Source organism: Diabrotica virgifera, chromosome 5 (genome assembly GCF_917563875.1).
Source record: "Diabrotica virgifera virgifera chromosome 5, PGI_DIABVI_V3a".
NCBI lineage: Eukaryota > Metazoa > Arthropoda > Insecta > Coleoptera > Chrysomelidae > Diabrotica > Diabrotica virgifera.
This window is the reverse complement of record NC_065447.1, coordinates 211,792,960-211,812,515: the sequence shown is the minus strand read 5'-3', so window position 1 is coordinate 211,812,515 and position 19,556 is coordinate 211,792,960. Positions and strand designations below refer to the sequence as shown.

The following is a 19,556-nucleotide window of genomic DNA, read 5'->3' as shown; positions in this document are numbered from 1 at the left end:
TGTTTCGAGTAATCTTTTTGTCCTCTCTGTGTCGGGTCGTGTTTCTGCCGCGTATGTCATTATTGGTCTGATGACTGTTTTGTAAATTCTGCCTTTCATTTCATTTCCGATATTTTTATTTCTCCATATTGTGTCATTCAGGCAACCTGCGGCTCTGTTTGCTCTATTCACTTGATCTTCCACTTTCTGTTTCGAAAAAAAATGTTGAAACCTAAACCACAGACAGAAAATTTAACCCAATAAACTCGGTAGTTAAAAAAAATTAAGGGGATCTTAATGAATATAAGTTATTATTTATTTTTTTTTATGTAGTTTACGTTTATCTATTTTTTGTCTTTTGGTTGGTGTTTCATTGGAAGTCTCATCCCAAGGCAAATGTCTAAATCTGGTTTTGATGATTAAGAATAAATTTTTTTTTGAAATGTATGTATAAAATTTTTAAACATACTGCGTAATTAAAATAAATATGACAAAATAGATTAATTTTCAGATCAGGTAAAACCACCAATAAAAAGGAAATTTATCCCAATCTTAACAGGCACTGTTTATACAGTCCATCTAATTTACTTACCGTTGCACGTCATTATCTACGCCAGAGATCTAAGTTGACATAGTTGCCAAAGTATAAAAAGATCCTGAATCCATTTTAAATCAAATTTATCACATAATTATTGTAAACGTGGATTATACAACAAAACAAATTAATATTCAGTGTAAATAAGTAAAAACTTAAGAAATAGAGAACAAGAATTAAGTTATAATCTTTTAAGATTTGCAGTGCAAGCGTTTTTGCACTGCATTGTTAATAATTAAAAAACGGCTCCGAACTCTTGGCAAAAAGCCGGTAGGTTTCTTTGTATAAGTATGTCTACAATAACAACTAAAAAAGTTTTGTCAGATACCTCGATTATTCCAAGTCATTATAAAATTAGGTGAAATTTATATTTTTATAGTAGAGGATCTTCTTATAGTAAAGTAAATAATAAAAACAGTAAATATAATAAATAAAACAGATACTTATAGTAAAGAATATAAACAAATATGAAGTGTCATCACCGCAACTGTCAAATAAATGTTACCAATTTATTCTAAAATGTCACCTTCGTTCGATTACAGTTACAGTGTGATCCGAACAAATCTGCTACATAAAAACGCTTTATAATCCATTTATACAAATTAAATGAAACATATTATTGTGTATTTCTTTAGGTTAACATTAATAGAAATCTTCAAATATTATTTCTACGCGTATATAATAAAATATGTCTAGTGGTTGTAATTCCAGTGTACTCGGCAAAGTGATTCTAAAAAAGAACACACCTACCGCATAAATATTTCGTGTTGGTATCATGCGACGTCACATGCTACGACACGGATGACTCACAACAGTTAGTAAATTAGACGAAGTATATTTGAGGATGAAAAAAATTCTCTATCAGATCATTCCAATTTAAAATTCCTACAAATCTCGGATAATTTTGCCAAACTAAACAATCTACTGGAGACTACTACAAGTTTAGAAAAGTAATAACAAATTACCGAAACAATATACCCAAAAGCAAATGTACGATAAAGAATATTGTACAGCTTGTAAAACTTTGGCAAAAAATATGTTATCTGATTTTGAAACTATTTGGTTAATAAATAAGAACAGTTAAGATTTATTTCGTTTCAAAGATCACCACCATCTGTTTATAGGTCTGGATCCCGCGTATGAAAAAAAAGTTGATTAATAGCAAGCTGAAAATTTGTTAATAGCTTAAGGGTGTCTAGTCGGATAAACTTTGATATATGGGAACACTGGAACAGAGGCAGTTTTAATTGTGGAACTGTGAGGGAATTGTGGAGGTTAAAAATTTGGAACGGTCAGACCACGAAAACGGCACATTTATTTTGTCCGACAGCACAGACTTAAACTCTCCGAACAGAGATTAAACTCTCATGCAAAAATCAGACTGCCATTTATCACCTGTCATAATTCCTGTCATTTGACATATTCTACATGTTCCACTCATTAAAACGCCCATTTGATGATACAATACAGATGCTTGAGAATATGTTTAAGTGCAATGGTATCCACTCCAATAAACGTTATGCTAGCAGAGTGTAATGAAATCCTATTAAATTTACGTAGACAATTTTTAGCTCAAAAATACTGCATAGAGCTAAGAAACACTGAGTCAGACCTTTTAACAAATCTGGCTTTATTAAACATGGAAAACTTAACTAGTAAATATTGGAGAATAAAAAATTCACCACCACTAACAGATGCATTCATTGAAACCAGGAATTATACAGATTTACACAAGAGTAAATTATTACCAATTTATAAATTTCCGTATAAAACTTTGATAAAAAAACCCAGAATTATAATTCCTAAATATACAGAATCAAATCATTTAAATAATATTTTAGTAAAATCTATACTGAGCGACTTTGTGGATTACACAGTAATTTATACAGACGGTTCTAAAAATCAAACAGGAGTAGGATGTGCTATGTATGTGCAAAATACCCATCAACATAATAATTACAAATTATCTAGTATTAGTAGTATTTTTACAGCTGAGATTATAGCCATCGAAAAAGCTCTAGAATGGATCAAAGAGAATAATATTGAAAAAGCTGTGATAATAACAGACTCCAGATCTGCAATATATGCAATTGAAAATACTGATTTTAGTTCATACAAATCAAAAATTTTATGTAATATAACAAATAATTTGTCTAAAGTGGAAGTAGTATTTATATGGGCAAAAGGGCATGCCGGTATACTGGGTAATGAGAAAGTGGATGAGTTGGCCAAAGATGCAATAAAAAAAGGTGAGATACTAACTCACATCTTATCGACAGATGCAATAAATGACGTCAAAGTTAGAATAAATAAAATATGGAAAAAAGAATGGAAAAATATTACAAGCATGTCAAAAAATTTATATTTTTCTTTACATCAAGAACTTCCTCCGCCACCTGAATACATATTTAAATATAACCTGCCAAAGCAAGATATTTCTACTATCGTCAGATTAAAAACTCGACACGGGAAATATGAGGCACATCTGCACAAATTAGGAATAATTAATTCATCAGTATGTTTTTGTGATAATGTTTCGATTAGAGATTTAAACCATATTTTCTTGGAATGCAAAATTAACGAGAGATATATAAATCAATTATATTACAATTTACGACAAACACAAGTTCATTTTCCAATTAGTATAGAATATCTACTAAGTTGTCATAAAATGGAAATATTTAAATTACTCATAAACTACTTGAAAGAAACAAATATAATCATTTAAGTGAAATACGTATAAATATAACAAAACTAATAAATTGAGGTAAAAATAAAATAAAAATCTGTGGCTAACGGACTCGCATCCAAGCCATTTTTTCACACACACACACACACATTTGATGATAAATAGCAGTCTGATTTTTGCATGAGAGTTTAATCTCTGTTCGAAGAGTTTAAGTCTGTTCTGTCGGACAAAATACATGGGACGTTTTCGTAATCTGACGTTTCAAATTTTTAAACTGTTCCACAATTAAAACTTACCCTGTTCCAGTGTTCCCGTACATCAAAGTTTGTCCGACTAGACACCCTTAAGCTATTAACAAATTTTCAGCTTGCTATTAATCAATTTTTTTTCATACGCGGGATCCAGACCTATTATGCACATTTCGATCTCTTGATCTCTTCAGAACAGCCTGTGGTGTTCTCTGAATTAAAAACAAATCCAACTGTTATGTAAGCATATTAATAAGATATAATTTGCAAATGAACGCAACAGCGACCTCTATCAAAAGCAACAAGAAACCCAAAAGATTTAAAAATCTAAAAGGTTTATTAATACTCCATTAAAATGTTACATTTTTTAAGCCATACCTTGCATTTGTTAGAGGAGTCAATTTTATTTCTTTAATGTGTAGGGGGGATCAGTAGAAGCTTAAGTTTAAGTTTTTGGGGTCGCCACCCTTGTCCCCCGGCCGCCATCTTGGAAATGGGGTGCAAAAAAGGGGTTTCGCGCTGTATCTCGTAAACTACCAACCCTACGGAAAATCTAATAAAACATAAAATGTAGCAAATCAAATTTTCTACAATTTTGTTTCTATTACTTTTTATCGTCGATTAACCAACAAAAAAGATATAAACAAAAATATGTAAAAAATTTTTAATAAGTTTCCTTTTGGAGGTTATAACTTTTTTTCAGTTCATTTTAAAATAAAATAATATTTTAGCAATTTTGTAGAGGGTTTTTCAGTGAACAATTTCCACTATAAAGTTGTTTAATTCTATATATTTATATAGGTTTTACAGCGCTCCAAACTTGACCAGATTCTCGAATGCTCATAGGGATACAATAAAAACAAAAGTTAGGCTTACTTTTCTATCTACACTGCGCGTCATAGAAAACGGGCACCCTAAAAACTGGGTCATTTTTGAAGTCGCGTATCTCCTGAACCTGTTGTCCGATTTAAGTGATTTTTTAAATATGTTATAGCCTTATTCTTTGTCAATATCCCTGTAATAATATTTTTGCTAGACAAGTAAATTTTCATTGTATACCGGGTGTTCGAATCAAACTGTGTTTTTTTCTCAAAGTTCGCAACACCCTGTGGAATATTCTAGCCTTTATAAAATACTGTAATTAAATCCCGACTATAGCCTCAGGTTTTCTGAACATTCTGTTTTTTGATTCATTCTCTTATGTTGGATAATACAAAAGTTATGTACTTTAACAACTAGTCATGTTCTTCATCAGTATAGGTTGTTTGTAAATAAGTGCGACAAACTTTAAGGGGCAATTCTGTATGAAAAAATAATGACCGTTTGCTTGATAAACTTATGTCCGCAAATGCTTCGTTTACGAGATACGGGATGTTGATTTTTTTTTACAAACTGATGATTTATTTTATTGCCCTAAAACCGGTTGAGATATCCAAATGAAATTTGGTAGGTTCTAAGAGATAGTTATTGCGAATTTTTTTACTTGCAATCAAGAATTTTATATTCACTATTGGCGTGCATACGGGTAATATGACCAATCATATTACCCGTATGCACGCCAATGGTGAATATAAAATTCTTAATTTTATGTCAAAAAATGTGCAATAACTACGTCTTAAAACCCACCAAATTCCATTTGCGTATCTCAACCAATTTTAAAGCAATAAATAAATCGTTAGTTTGTACGAAAAAATTCAACATCCCGTATCTCGCAAACGAAGCATTTGCGGACATACGATTAAAAAGCAAACTGTCATTATTTTTTAATGCAGAATTCCCCCTTAAAGTTTGTCGCACTTGTTTAGAAACACCCTGTACTGAAAAAGAACATGGCTAATTGTTAAAGTACCTAACTTTTGTATTATCCAACATAAGCGAATGAATCAAAAAACAAAATGTTGAGAAAACCTGAGGCTATAGTTGGGTTTTAATTTCAGTATTTTATAAATGCTAGGATATTCCACAGGGTGTTGCGAACTTTGAGAAAAAACACAGTTTGATTCGTACACCCGGTATACAATGAAAATTTACCTGTTTAGCAAAAATATTATGACAGAGATATTGACAAAGAATAAGGCTATAAGATATTCAAAAAATCACTTAAATCAGACAACAGGTTTAGGAGATACGCAACCTCAAACATTACCCATTTTTTAGGGTGCCCGTTTTCTATGACGCGCAGTTTATATATATTTTTTATTCATGCAATTTATTATGACTTTAACATTCCTATGCTATTATTAATTTGTTTTTGACCTTTCTCCCCACTATAAAACTTATAACCCTAAGCATATATAGAAAAGGCCCAAGAAGTTGTTCGCCAGTCGAGGACAAATTCGCCGGTTCAGAAGAAGAATGACGCAACCGCAAAATGCAAAATTCTAAAGAACAGCAAAAAACGAATTTTTGATATCAAAATCATAAAGTATGATCAAAATTAGCCATTCACCACACCGTGGTCAGGATCTCGACATATAAGCGATTTTTGGGGTGTGCCGCTTGTCTATCAAGTAACATAACTTTTTTCCTGTTGTATATTTTGACTTAAAATTTTCCAAAACACTTCTTCATGGATTATGTTTTATTGTTGTGTTCGTTAAAATTATAAACTAAAAAGTTTGTCACTCAACTTTTTTAAGTAAACATGAAACTAATGAAATATGATGACAAAATGTTTAAAAACTAACAACTCCTTTTTTAATGTGTTTAAACATTTTGGACAAATTTCATTGTTATCTACATACTTCAAAGATGACAAAGAAAAATTTTCAAAAGGAAATATTTGCAGCGACCAAAGATACAGCTAGGTAAATTTGAAAAATCATCAAAATTAATTTTCGGCATTTTTGTATAAAATTTGATTTTTGAACATGTTCCACCAAATCTAGATAAAAATAAACTTCATATTCGGATTCAGCGACCTCGAAAACATAAAAATATACCATACTTGGTCATTCACCTTAAATTTGATTTTCGTGGTCGGCATAACGATTGCTGCCGCTCGAGTAATAAAGATAGAAAAGTAATTTGTTTTATTGTATTCCTATGAGAATTCGAGAATCTGGTCAAGATTGAAGCGCTGTAAAACCTAGATAATAAATAAAATTAAACAACTTTATAGTGAAATAAACGGAAAAAAGTTATAACCACCAAAAGGAAACTTCTTACAAAATTTTCTCATATTTTTGTTTATAACTTTTTTGTTGGTCACTTGACGATAAAAAGTAATATGTAGATATAAAATTGTAGAAAATTTAATTTGCTACATTTTATGTGTAATTAAATTTTCTGTAGGATTGCTAGTTTAGGAGATACAGCGCGAAAGCCCTTTGCACCCCTTTTTCCAATATGGCGGCCGGGGGACAAGGGTGGCGACCCCAAAAACTTGAACTTAAGCTTCTACTGAACCCCCCTACACATTAAAAAAATAAAATTGACTCTTCTAAGAAATGCAACCCTAAATGTAACATTTTAATGGACTATAAGTCGGAAACAAATTCTGATTTTCACCTGTACTTCATCCTTCTGTAATTATGGGGTACATACATTCTTTGGGATCTTTCCATTGAGTATTATGTGCAGTATCCTGTATCTGCTACCTCTCATTTATTCCCGACTTTATTCAACAGCCTCCTTTTCTTAATTTTTTCAGTTTTCCGCTCCACTAAGGCGTTTGGCTATTATTCGTCTTAGTTTTGATTGGGTAGTTCTCCTGGTATGGAGTCTGTTTGCTCCCGAAAATGTTTACTTAACAGATGCTATCATCTCAGTATAGTTTATTTTATAGAAGATATTTTCATTTATTCCAATTATTTTCTATCAGTATCATTACCAGCAATATTTGGCAAACGCACTCCCAACGCAACTTAAATACAGTACTATCGTACTATCCACTTACACTTTTTTGTACAGACCAGAATCCTTACTGTAAGAACGTCAGATACTTACTGTCAGATAATGCATTGTTGCCATATTTAGGGGTTGCCATACACTCGGGAGCACGTATTTTATTTGAAATACGCTGTTTGAGAAACACAAAAGACTATAAATCAAAGAAAATAAATTCAGATAATAAGTAGACTTTACAATGGTAGAAGAATTTATGGTTCCACGTAATTAATATCATATTGTCATGTGTAATGAATCATTTTCACTTGTACAACAGGTTGTTATATAGTTTGTTATACAGACATCCAACTTTGTTATACAGTTTTGCAAATTTAGAAACTTTTTTAGTTTTTGAAAATGTTGAGACAAAACACAATATATTACATCCCGACAGTTATCTGTAAAACAATTTCAAATGTATCTAAAAACTGTACAATAAACTCTAAACTGTACCAAAATCTCAATTATTCGTCTTTTAAAAAGTTACAAATAATAATTTTTCAAACCTATCAGGACGTCATTGACTGCCAATCCAGGATTCCCCACGAAGACCATGGAACAAAAAAGGGAAAAGTTGAACACCAAGGTCAAATTTCAGTTAAGGTAAATGTACAGGATTGACCAATGATTTTTTTTATGTGATTTGGAAAGTCTTAAATCAAGAAATTTTTATGATATAAATTTGGAATCTTATTGGAAAAGTACTTTGATGATATCCTGCTGCTTTTACTGTAATGCTTAATTTCTCATAAATTACATAGATAACATTGTCCTTCAATTTTAATGTACAAGGTGTAACAAAAAGTTAGGTTATAAATTAAATCACATATTCTGGGACCAAAATACTTCGATTGAACCTAACTTACCTTAAAAAAAATAGTACAAATGTCCACATAAAACAAGTTACAACCGTTTGAAGTTATACAATGAAATTCGATTTTTTCCAATATATACAGAGAGAGTCTGTAAAGTGGAATAAATTCAATATCTCAAATACTAATTGTTTTTTTGGAAAATGCTCAGACCCGTCGATTAGTATTTCAAATTGTCCTTTTTGACATTCAATAATAATGTATACAGGGTGTCCCAATTTAGAGATATGACGTCATCGTCGATTTTCTTAAATGACAACAATGTCATTTTGATAGCTAATTTGATAGGGTTTGTAAAGTTATACATAACTGCAAAATATCAAATTTTTATTCTCTACTATTTACAAGATAATAGAAAATAACAAAGTTATATCTGTAATTTGGAATATATTCAATAATTAAAATACTAACTGTTTTTTTGAAAAATGCTCAGACCCATCGATTAGTATATCAAATTGTCCTTTTTGACATATAATAATAATGTATACAGGGTGTCCCAATTTAGAGATATGACGTCATCGTTGATTTTCTTAAATGGCAACACTGTCATTTTGATAGCTATTTTGATAGGGTGTGTAAAGTTATACACAACTGCAAAATTTCAAATTAGTATTCTCTACCATTTAGATGATAATAAAAAATAACAAAGTTATGAAAAAGAAGTAATCAACTAATAATTGAATTTAATTATTTCAATAAATTAAGCAAAAACTCATAATGTTGCCCTCAATTATTGCCAAATTGTCAATGGGCAACGTTATGAGCATTTGCTTAATTGAAATAAATAAATTCAATTATTATTTGATTACTTCTTGTTCTTCATAACTTTGTTATTTTTTATTATCTTGTAAATGGTAGGGAATAAAATTTTGAAATTTTTCAGATGTGTATAACTTTACACACGCTATCAAAATAGCTATCAAAATGATAGTGTTGCCATTTAAGAAAATCAACGATGACGTCATATCTCTAAATTGGGACACCCTGTATACATTATTATTATATGTCAAAAATGACAATTTGATATACTAATCGACGGGTCTGAGCATTTTTCAAAAAAACAGTTAGTATTTTAATTATTGAATATATTCCAAATTACAGATATAACTTTGTTATTTTCTATTATCTTGTAAATGGTAGAGAATAAAAATTTGATATTTTGCAGTTATGTATAACTTTACAAACCCTATCAAATTAGCTATCAAAATGACAGTGTTGCCATTTAAGAAAATCGACGATGACGTCGAAATCTCTAAATTGGGACAGCCTGTATACATTTTTATTGAATGTCAAAAAGGACAATTTGAAATACTAATCGACGGGTCTGAGCATTTTCCAAAAAAACAATTAGTATTTGAGATATTGAATTTATTCCACTTTACAGACTCTCTCTGTATATCGAAAACTGTTAGAGATTTTATATTGAAAATGGGCATGTGGCTTTCTTATGACAGGAACGTCTTAAAAAAATACAGTGCACCCCATAAAAATTTTATGGGGGTTTTGTTCCCTTAAACCCCCAAATATTTGTGTACGTTCTAATTAAATTATTATTGTGGTACCACTGGTTTTTTCGAGATATTTTGAACATTTGTAAAATCCATTACATATTTGTAAATGGTAAGTAAGATTATAGAATACTATGTTCAAAATAGTATTACCAGGTCTCTATAATCTTACTTAACAATTTACGAACATGTGGTGGATTTAAAAATGTTCAAAATATCTTTTTGAAGTGAATATAAAAACTGGCTTATCGAAAAAGTACTGTCTAACTAATGGTACCACAATAATAAGTTAATTGGAACGTTCACAATTATTTGAGGGGGGGGGTTAAGGAAACAAAAGCCCTATAACACTTTTATGGGGTGCACCAATTTTACTGTTATTTTTTTAAATATGTTCCTGTCATAAGAAAGTCACATGTCCATTTTCAATATAAAATAGCTAAAAGTTTTCGACATATTGAAAAAATTGATTTTCATTTTGTATGTCCAATTTTTTTATGTGCACATTTGTAAGTACTCATGTAAGTTAGGTTCAATCGAACTATTTTCGTCCCAGAATATGTGATTTAATTTATGACCTATTTTTCTGTTACACCCTGTATATTCATCCTAAATTATTATTAATGATTTAAGAAATTCCAATAGTGGTCATCCTGTAAGAGCCCCAGCGCGTGAAAATTATAATATGCATGAGTATAATCTAATTCTGGAACGTGTATGGTGGATAATAGTTATTTCTTCATGTTGTTAATGCACTACTTGATTTAGAAATACATAAAATCAATATCGGTATACGAGAAATATGTTCTAAATGTCTTTCTTAGATATAATCTCTTTGCAGTATATTTCTCGATACCAAAATATGAAATTTGCGTATTGACAAGGGCTTTCAAAGTAAAAGTCGAAAGATTAGTACTGATTATACTTCCACAAGGAAAAAGTTTTCCTGTAGTTGGCTGTATACCATGTAATACAAAAAACAATAAATCCTTTATAAAAGGTATATATTTAAAATCCCTAAAAAGGGCTACATCACAGAACTAGTTTTCAATTGGTTGACCAATCATCATCAGTGCTTACGTGAAATTTACATGCTGACCACCAAGATATATAGTTTTACAAAAATATGTAGGTCAAAGCCCTTTACAAGTAATCCGTGAAGGAAACATCGGTTAAAAATGCTAACTTAAGCATGTATGTCTAAGATTACTTGTAAAGGGCTTTGACCCACATATTTTTGTAAAACTATATCTTGGTGGTTAGCATGTAAATTTCACGCAAGCACTGATGATGATTGGTAAACCAATCGAAAACTAGTTCTGTGATGTAGCCCTTTTTAGTGATTTTAAATATATACCTTTTATAAAGGATTTTATTGTCTTTTTATTATACTTCATTTAAAACGTATTATTTCCATCGACTGTTTTTGAACGCCCTCTATGATCAAATAGGGCATTAAGGTAGAAGAAATATCTTACGTGATTAATATATTCGGGGAAAAACGAAGCGAAACAAAAGTCTGTAGCATGCAACATGATAATTATATAATTAATTTTGTATATTATTAAAAATTAAATGTAAAACTAAATCTGATAATAAATTTGTATATTTTTGGAAGCATAAAATTACGCCTTCTCACCTAAAAACCAAAAAGTATTTTGGGACAACCTAACAAACTATCATTTATCTGTATTCGATTCTGACAACACGATCTCCAGAACTGAATCGTGTTGATATCTATATAGTTGGCTTATTTTAACAAATTCCTCACGCGTTGATCGACTCTCTGTATTTTACCGTTTTTACAGAGTCATACATACACCAAAAATTTTATCCTTGAGCTTAAAAATAAAAACTACTTTAGGAAACAAACAATTTTGCTTGTTGAAACAATAATCATCAGGACTCCAATTTTTGACCCTTCGCTTCGTTATCGATCATTCGCCATCTGACCACTCTACAGATACAGATATGCTTCTTTTCATGAACATTTTTCAGTGCGTCACAAATGATAGAAAAAAAGGTAAGTCCGTGATAATATACATTTGTAACATTTATTCTAACATGACATTTTAGTCAAATCTGACAGTTGTCAAATTTTATTTGCAGTTTGGCATAAAAACAAATCAATTGTGTTTATTGCATTTATAAAATGGTATTTTCTTTGATTTGTATAGTCTTATAAATCGTACAGATTATATTCGTAGATATACTATATAATTCGTAAATAATTTTTTTTCGATTATAGCGCCATCTATTGACAACTAGAATAAATGTTATACATGTCACCGACGAAATGTAATCACCGACGTGCGTTTTTTTCTGTCACATACAATTTAATGCGTTAGAAAGAAATCGAAAAACTGTGACGCACTGAAAGATCCTCATGAGGAAAAGATTAGCGAATGATCGATAACGAAGCTAAGGGTAAAAAATCGGTGTCTAGTACGACTATAACTCATGTCAAATGTCATATAATACGCTAGAACAAGGTGGTCAAAAGAACAGTTAATTAAATTAAGTTAATTAATACAATAATTAATGTTGGATAAGTAATAGCAGCGTGTGGTTTTTGTATATTAATACTGGCATTACACCAATAAAAAGTCTAAAAATTTAAAATACAGTCGAACCCGCTTATTGCAATAGCCTCCGTGACAAGTATTCCTTTAACCGGTATATTCTAATAACCGGTATATTCTAATAACCGGTCATTGGTGACTAGACTAGTAAAAACGTTTTGGAGCCTAAAATTTCTATTCCTTAAACCGGGATATCCCTATAAACGGTATTCTACTAAGCGGGTTCGACTGTATATAACGATATAAGCTAAAGTGTCAAAGTGCTCAGTATATTGAAAGCAGATTACCTTAAATCAAGAGATATATGTATTAGAATAATACAAAACATTAAATAATATTGACATCGATATTTTGACGATTTCCAATATGATAGGCGAAACGTCAAACAAATATATATCAAACTGTGTTTAAGCCAACTATACAGATTCCAATGAAAGCAAAGCATCATACAGTCGGAAAATGAGAAAATAGGGTTTTTCATCGATCGTCATTTGTTTCGAGCTTCTGTCGTAAGTTGTATAATCTGTGTATAATATTAATATGCACGGATTATACGACATATGACAGAAGCTCGAAACAAATGAGTGTGAATGAAAAGCCCTATACCCATGAACGATCAAATCAATCACTTATTTTGTATTTGCTGTCTTTTTCTATAACAAACTTTTGTTATTTATAGAAAAAGACAGCAAATACAAAATAAGTGATTGATGTGATCGTTCATGGGTATACGCTCTGAGCTTCGCTGGTGTCGCTCCTGGCGGATTACTAATTCAACTTTCACCGGTAATTTTTAAATTTATTATTTAATTGTTATCGCTTAATATTTACAACGCTAAAAAGTAATTAAATTGTAATAGATTTTTTTAAGATTTTGCTAATCATTTTGACGTTCTATTGATAAAATATTAATTTCTTAATTCGGATACTTTCACAATTATCGTGTAGATGGCGCTAAGATTAACAGATTAATTTAAAATTACATATTACGGAACATTAAAAAACGTAAATTCAGTATTTAAAAGGTAAGTATATTTAAGGTAAAAATATATACCACAGATTTGACCAACTAATATTTTTTATAATTAATGATTTTAATTTTAATTTTAAATTAATCACTTTGGTCAAATTTCCGGTAAACGTTTACAGACTTGCCACTACTGGCGCTCGCGAATTTATAAATATCCCCTCTACGTACGAGCTCACAGCGTATAGGGCTTTTCATCGAATGTCATTTGTTTCGAGCTTCTGTCAAATGTCGTATAATCCGTGTATAATATTAATATATACGGATTATACAACATATGACAGAAGCTCGAAACAAATGACTGTGAATTAAAAGCCCTATTCTTTCATTTTTCCGACTGTAAATAAAAAAGAAAAGCCGAACATCTACTCTAATAGTGCAACGTGAACATAGCTGCAAATAAATATCCATGGAACAAAATATAGGTGTTTGGCACTGTTGCCATGTATTTATAATATATCGAAAAACTGCATACAATATATAGTGATAAGTGCGCTAAGAATCGGCAAAATAACGCAAAAGATGGAAAACATAACAAGTTGTGAGATAGTACGAGATAAATCTATTTCTTATACGTGGCTAGTTGACTTCAGTCATAATTATATGTATGGCGTCAAAAAACATTTTTTTATTTTAGTTTCCCATGTACCATGTCATCTTGACAAGAGTGTATGAGCCGTCTCAAATCATAGTAGACATTATTCTTGATCAATAAATAATTTAATTTTGGATTAAAGAATATTACAACTACTTAAACTGTTTTTGTTTACATTTGCTTGGTAAAAAATGGTTTATGTTTGTTTATGGACATATTGACATATTTCAACAGATAACAAATTAAATAATTACACTACAAATTAAACATATACAATCAAAAGTAATAAGATATAAATAAAAATTACTAATATAGAAATACCAAAAAAGATAAACTAAATAGTTTTTAAAAAGTAAATAGTAAAATTTCAGTATAAATAATAAGGTTAACATGTACAAAAGAAGTTGAATTAAAGATTTAACATATTTTTTAAATTAATGCAAAATGATAAAGAAATGGTTATAGAATTTAAATCTAATGGACATCTGTTGCAATCTGGCGACTGGTTCTAACTCTACTGCCAAATATATCCGTTAATATACCAAATGGTAATTAAAATTTTTCTAATATTTAATTCACTGCAATTAATATTGAAAGAAACAAAATTTATTCGTTCGTGTTTTATATAAATTAAAAAATTGCAGAACCCATAAAATAATTTACTATTTTAGCTGGAAATAAGCCACAATTTTAGTTTGAAATTGAGTTTATTTTCACAAAATAATATAATAAAAATGGGCTTTTTAAAAGCTTTCCAACTTTACATTTGAAACATACAGCATATAAATTATAAGAACATGGCAACACTGCCAAATACCAATATTTTGTTCCGTGAAGGTTTTTTTGAGGCTATGTTCACGTTGCACTATGGACCGTGATAGTCGTGACGTCAAAACGTCAAAAAAAGTTTTCCAAACACGTTGTGTCTAGGTACACGCTAAAATGTACGCAAATAAAAAAGTTAAACTTCATCAAGCTAGTGACTATTTAGCGTGGGCAGTGACTGTATATTTTGAAACACGCTATTTTGATATGTTTGGTGTTTGTTTGATAGAAAAATATTTGTTATGACGTTTAATTCTACCTAACTTTTTTATTTGCGTACACGTTAGCGTACACCTACACACAACGTGTTTGGAAAAAATTTGACGTTTTGACGTCACACTATCACGGTCCATTAGGGAAGCTATCCGAGAAGCCAATAATTAATGAAATTTAAAAAATGATATCAAAAAGGTTCGAGGAGGAAATGTAGCCTTGAATTACAAATAGAATTAGAAAAATTTAACACTCGAAGACTGAAATCGTTTTTCCCAAAACGGAATAAAACTATATGGTCAATCGGAACCATTATACTGGAACATAATACCGGGTGTCCACTTATATTTTCCCCCATTTTAACTGCCTATAACTTCAAAATTGCTCAAGATAGGAATATGAGGTTTTCGCTGAAATGTTTTATTTTCGTAGAAATTTTGTTTGAATTGATTGAATTTTTATATCGTTTTTAAAAAGATGGCGGCTTTTTGAAAAAAAAGCGTTATTGACTTTTTTTTTAGTGAAACACCCAGTATATATTTTGCAATTTGAAAGAACAGCCATTCACCTATCCAGCGATATAGTTTTTTTTAATCGGTTGTCAAATGACTGAGTAATTAATTTTTAAAATGAGAGATGCAATGTGGAAATCACAAAACAGAATATCAATTTGCTTAGTTATTTTAATCATATACCCCATTCCACGAATATACGACCCTCTTGAATTATCGCGACAACGAATATTTTACTGTGCAAAATATAAAGAATGAAAGTAAATTGCAAATTATATTGTTGTTTATCGGAGTAATTATTAGGGCAAAATACTTTCGTACTTCTTATGTTGCACACTAAAATAGTCGTTGCCACGATAATCCAAAACAGTCGTATATTCGTGGAATACACCATACATATTTTTGTTATTTAGTTACATGTGATTTTCACGTTGCATCTCTCATTTTAAAAATTAATTACTCAGTCATTTCACAACCCATTTTAAAAAACTTTATATCGCTGGATAGGTGAATGACCGTTCTTTAAATTCACAAAAAAATATACTGGGTGTTCCAATAAAAAAGTCAACAACGTTATCCGCCATTTTTTTCGTAATTGAAAGCGATATAAAAAATTCAATCCATTCAAATAAAACTTTTACCAAAATAAACCATTTCAGCGAAAACCGCCATATTTCTATCTTGAGCCGTTTAGAAGTTATAGGCAGTTAAAATGGGGGAAAATATAAGTGGACACCTGGTATAACTGGAACTTACCAACATATCTGAAACAATATTTGATAGACGTATAAAGAAAATTTTGGAATAAACTTAACCTATGGTACATACCTGCAACTATGGCTTACAAAAAATATCAGTTCACTTAAAACTTAAAAATACAGCGTAGTCAACATATAAGTGATTACATATTCATTCAATATTTTAAAATAATAAGCACACATTCTCACAAAAACTACATACCTGTGGTCAAAGCTGGCGTCCATTCCTGTTCTCCAGTTGCTCCCCAAAGAAGAGCAGAGCTTTTTGGAGCATGTTTGTGAGGTCCAGAGTTACTTTGACCTGTACTATGACCATTTGGACGTTTTTTACAATCTAAACAGAAAAGTTGTTTTCTTAAGTAACCACAATTCTTAACAACAACAATATTTTATTATACAGTAACCGCCGCGCTACTTGACACACGGGTACATTGAGCTAATACAGTCCTGGACCCTTCACTTGTTGCACTGTTTACGTTTATGTCTCTTGACGTCTAGAACGTCAGAAAATGTATTCGCAAAATTAAATTCCGACAGAGGGCGCTCAAAATTTCAAAGATGGACGATAACTCTAGAAAATCATTTCATTTTGTCATTTGACCTCACAGTTCTAAAACGTTAAATTAAAATCATTTACACGAGTGTTTTGCCAAAGTAACCAATAAGTTTTGCCACTAAGACATCTTATAGGTTAAATACGACTCAAAATTATGTTTTATCTGTATGCATTCATTAAAATTTGATGCTAACTACTGATTTGTTTTAACCTTTTTTTCATAAAAAAATCTGGCCCACCGATAATCACACAGCGTTTTAAAAATTATTAATCTATCTTAGAATTTCTAATTTTGTTTTTAATTTAGTTAATAGGTACACTACAATTTATTTTACACCAAAGATACCAATTTTTAATTAAATAAAAACTGGAAACTAAGTAGGTGAATTTATCTTATAATAATTGTGTTCTAGAAATTATGAGGTGGTCGGGATATTTTGCATAATAATGTACATTCTATGTACAGAATATACACTACATTTTATTTATTTATTTAATTTTGCAGTCGCTTAAACAATAAAAAATACTACGTTTAATACAAACGTTAAATTAACAAAATGTGCGATTTGGCGTTGGTTAGTTTACGTCATTACGTAGAGTATAATAGGAATGAATACTGAGGAACACTCCAATAGTTTTTTTAAGTCGAAATCATTGTTAATTACAACATAAACTGACCGCAAATATGTACATAAATTAATGACAAAGTCAATGTTTTCCTAGAGTTGATGCTTTTCAAATTCGCCACCAGACGTCGCCCACTTTGCGGTTCTTCGCCAATTCGCGATGTTACATAAGTCACAATGACGACCTCTCGTGGATTTCGGCGGAACTAAAATTGAGAGCGTTTTTCTTTTTATTGGCCTGTTATATTGGGGGTTTTTAATGTCAAATCCTTGTCAGTATTTTCGAAAATCAATATACCTAATTAATAAATTTGAATACAAAAGATTTAATTAAAATCTTACAAACCTTTTTTCAAAAGTGTTTTTATGTGTGTGTTGTGTTGCAGAATATTTGGAGTAAATTTAGGACGAACAAGGTCTTTTGATTCTACTGATGCTGATAGATTAACCGATGGGACTACTAACTTTTACTTTATTGATTTTCTAAAATACTGACAACGATTTTAACAACTATTTAACGTAAAACCCCCATTATAACAGGCCAATAAAAAGAAAAACCCTCAATTTTAGTTTCGCCGAAATCCATGAGAATTCGTCATTGTGACTTAACATCGCCAATAGAAATCAATATAAACAGAAAATGGAGAGATTATCAAACAGCTGTATTTGAAGTTTATAGTTGTCATTGTATTAAAGTTGTAAAAATTTAATATTTTTGATGTTTGAATAGTTTAAAAAGTTTTTTTAAAAGCAGAGTAACAATAATAGTATTAATTAATGTATTTTTTGTATGGAAAAACAATTATTTTGAAAAATTCCATGACAGTCACATGACATCACAGACAAAAAAGTCACAGATGGGAACGGATCGGATTAGTCCACACCTAGAAATTCGGTATACGTGTGTCTACTAGCGTGGTGATTACTGTATATAACTATAAGACATAAAAATGAACTCCACGAGAACTTTGAACATTAGGAAACAATATCAACGAATGTAGATGAGCAATATTTTTACTTTTTCGAAAATTTTGGGGGGAGGTCTACCGATTTCCCCCAAATTTTAGTATGTTGTTGTCCTACAAGAAAAATGTCTCTCTGAATTTTTTCTGATTTTTTTGAGCTCAGGCGGCCATTTTGTGAGCCTTAAAAAACCAAAAAATAACAATTTTAACACTTTTTGAAGAATTTTTTTCAAGGGTCTCTCTTCACAGAAAATGATTTTGAAAACGTCATACTATATCTACTGATGTCTACTTTTAACATGAATTTTTTCCACTCTTGTTAAACGTCAAGGCGCCATTTTGGTAAAAATTAAAGTAGACCCACCTTGTAGCCAAAATGACCATATTCAAACAGCTATAAAACAGTTTTTAAGTAACGCAGCTATAGTTAGGTAGTAACTAGTCGAAAGATCTAAAAAACGTCTATAAATTTGTTTTAGTTTCTTTTTTTCGTGCTTCACAACTTTTCAAGCTACGGTCGTTTAAAAAGTGCTCTTTTTACAAAAAACGCGTATTTTCGCATTTTCAAAGAGGTGCCACTTTTTTCTGTCAACTTCGAATTGCACAAAAATTTTTTTGGACGGTAGTTTTTAACATATATTATAAGCTCCCGAAGAAATTTCTTTGGCTATTTGCTTTTAAATCCTTCATCTGAACCTCTAAAAAATCGCGAATTTTGATACCTTTGTGAGCTAATATACCTTAACCTGTTGACCTACCCCGCTAAAACAGGGGCTATTTATCCCCTCCATACATCACGAATTATGAAAGTAGAAAAAAACACCTTTATTTTAAGCTCTGAAAGAAGTTCCTACCGTTTATGAAACCAAAGTTATGACAATTTTAAGATTTAATTAAAGTGAATGTATAGTCGATATTGTGAGGCCGTTCCTGTATGAAAAAATTAATCACTGTTTTTGGCTCCGAAAAATATTTTCTTAGGTTTTTTGGTTCATTCTAAACAAAAAAGGTCTCTTCTCATTTTTCTCTAAAGTTGACAGTTTTCGAGTTAAAAGTGATGTAAAACTGAAAAATGCGAAAATACGCATTTTCTAGGCTTGAAAATTCATAATGTACAT

General features: G+C 30.6%; 1 protein-coding gene across 5 annotated transcripts in view; it reads right to left on the bottom strand.

Annotated features, from left to right (window-relative positions):
* LOC126884592 (GATOR complex protein Iml1) overlaps positions 1–19,556 on the bottom strand; it is a 196,087-nt gene that overhangs the window by 105,490 nt on the left and 71,041 nt on the right. For 4 of the 5 annotated variants that reach the window (XM_050650584.1, XM_050650586.1, XM_050650587.1 and 1 more), the window contains exons 9-10: positions 16,494–16,625; positions 7,906–7,923 (exon numbers count right to left, since the gene is read on the bottom strand). In XM_050650584.1, coding sequence (XP_050506541.1) covers positions 7,906–7,923; positions 16,494–16,625 — 150 coding nt within the window. The remainder of the gene's footprint in view (positions 1–7,905; positions 7,924–16,493; positions 16,626–19,556) is intronic. The other variant, XM_050650585.1, reaches the window with a different exon arrangement.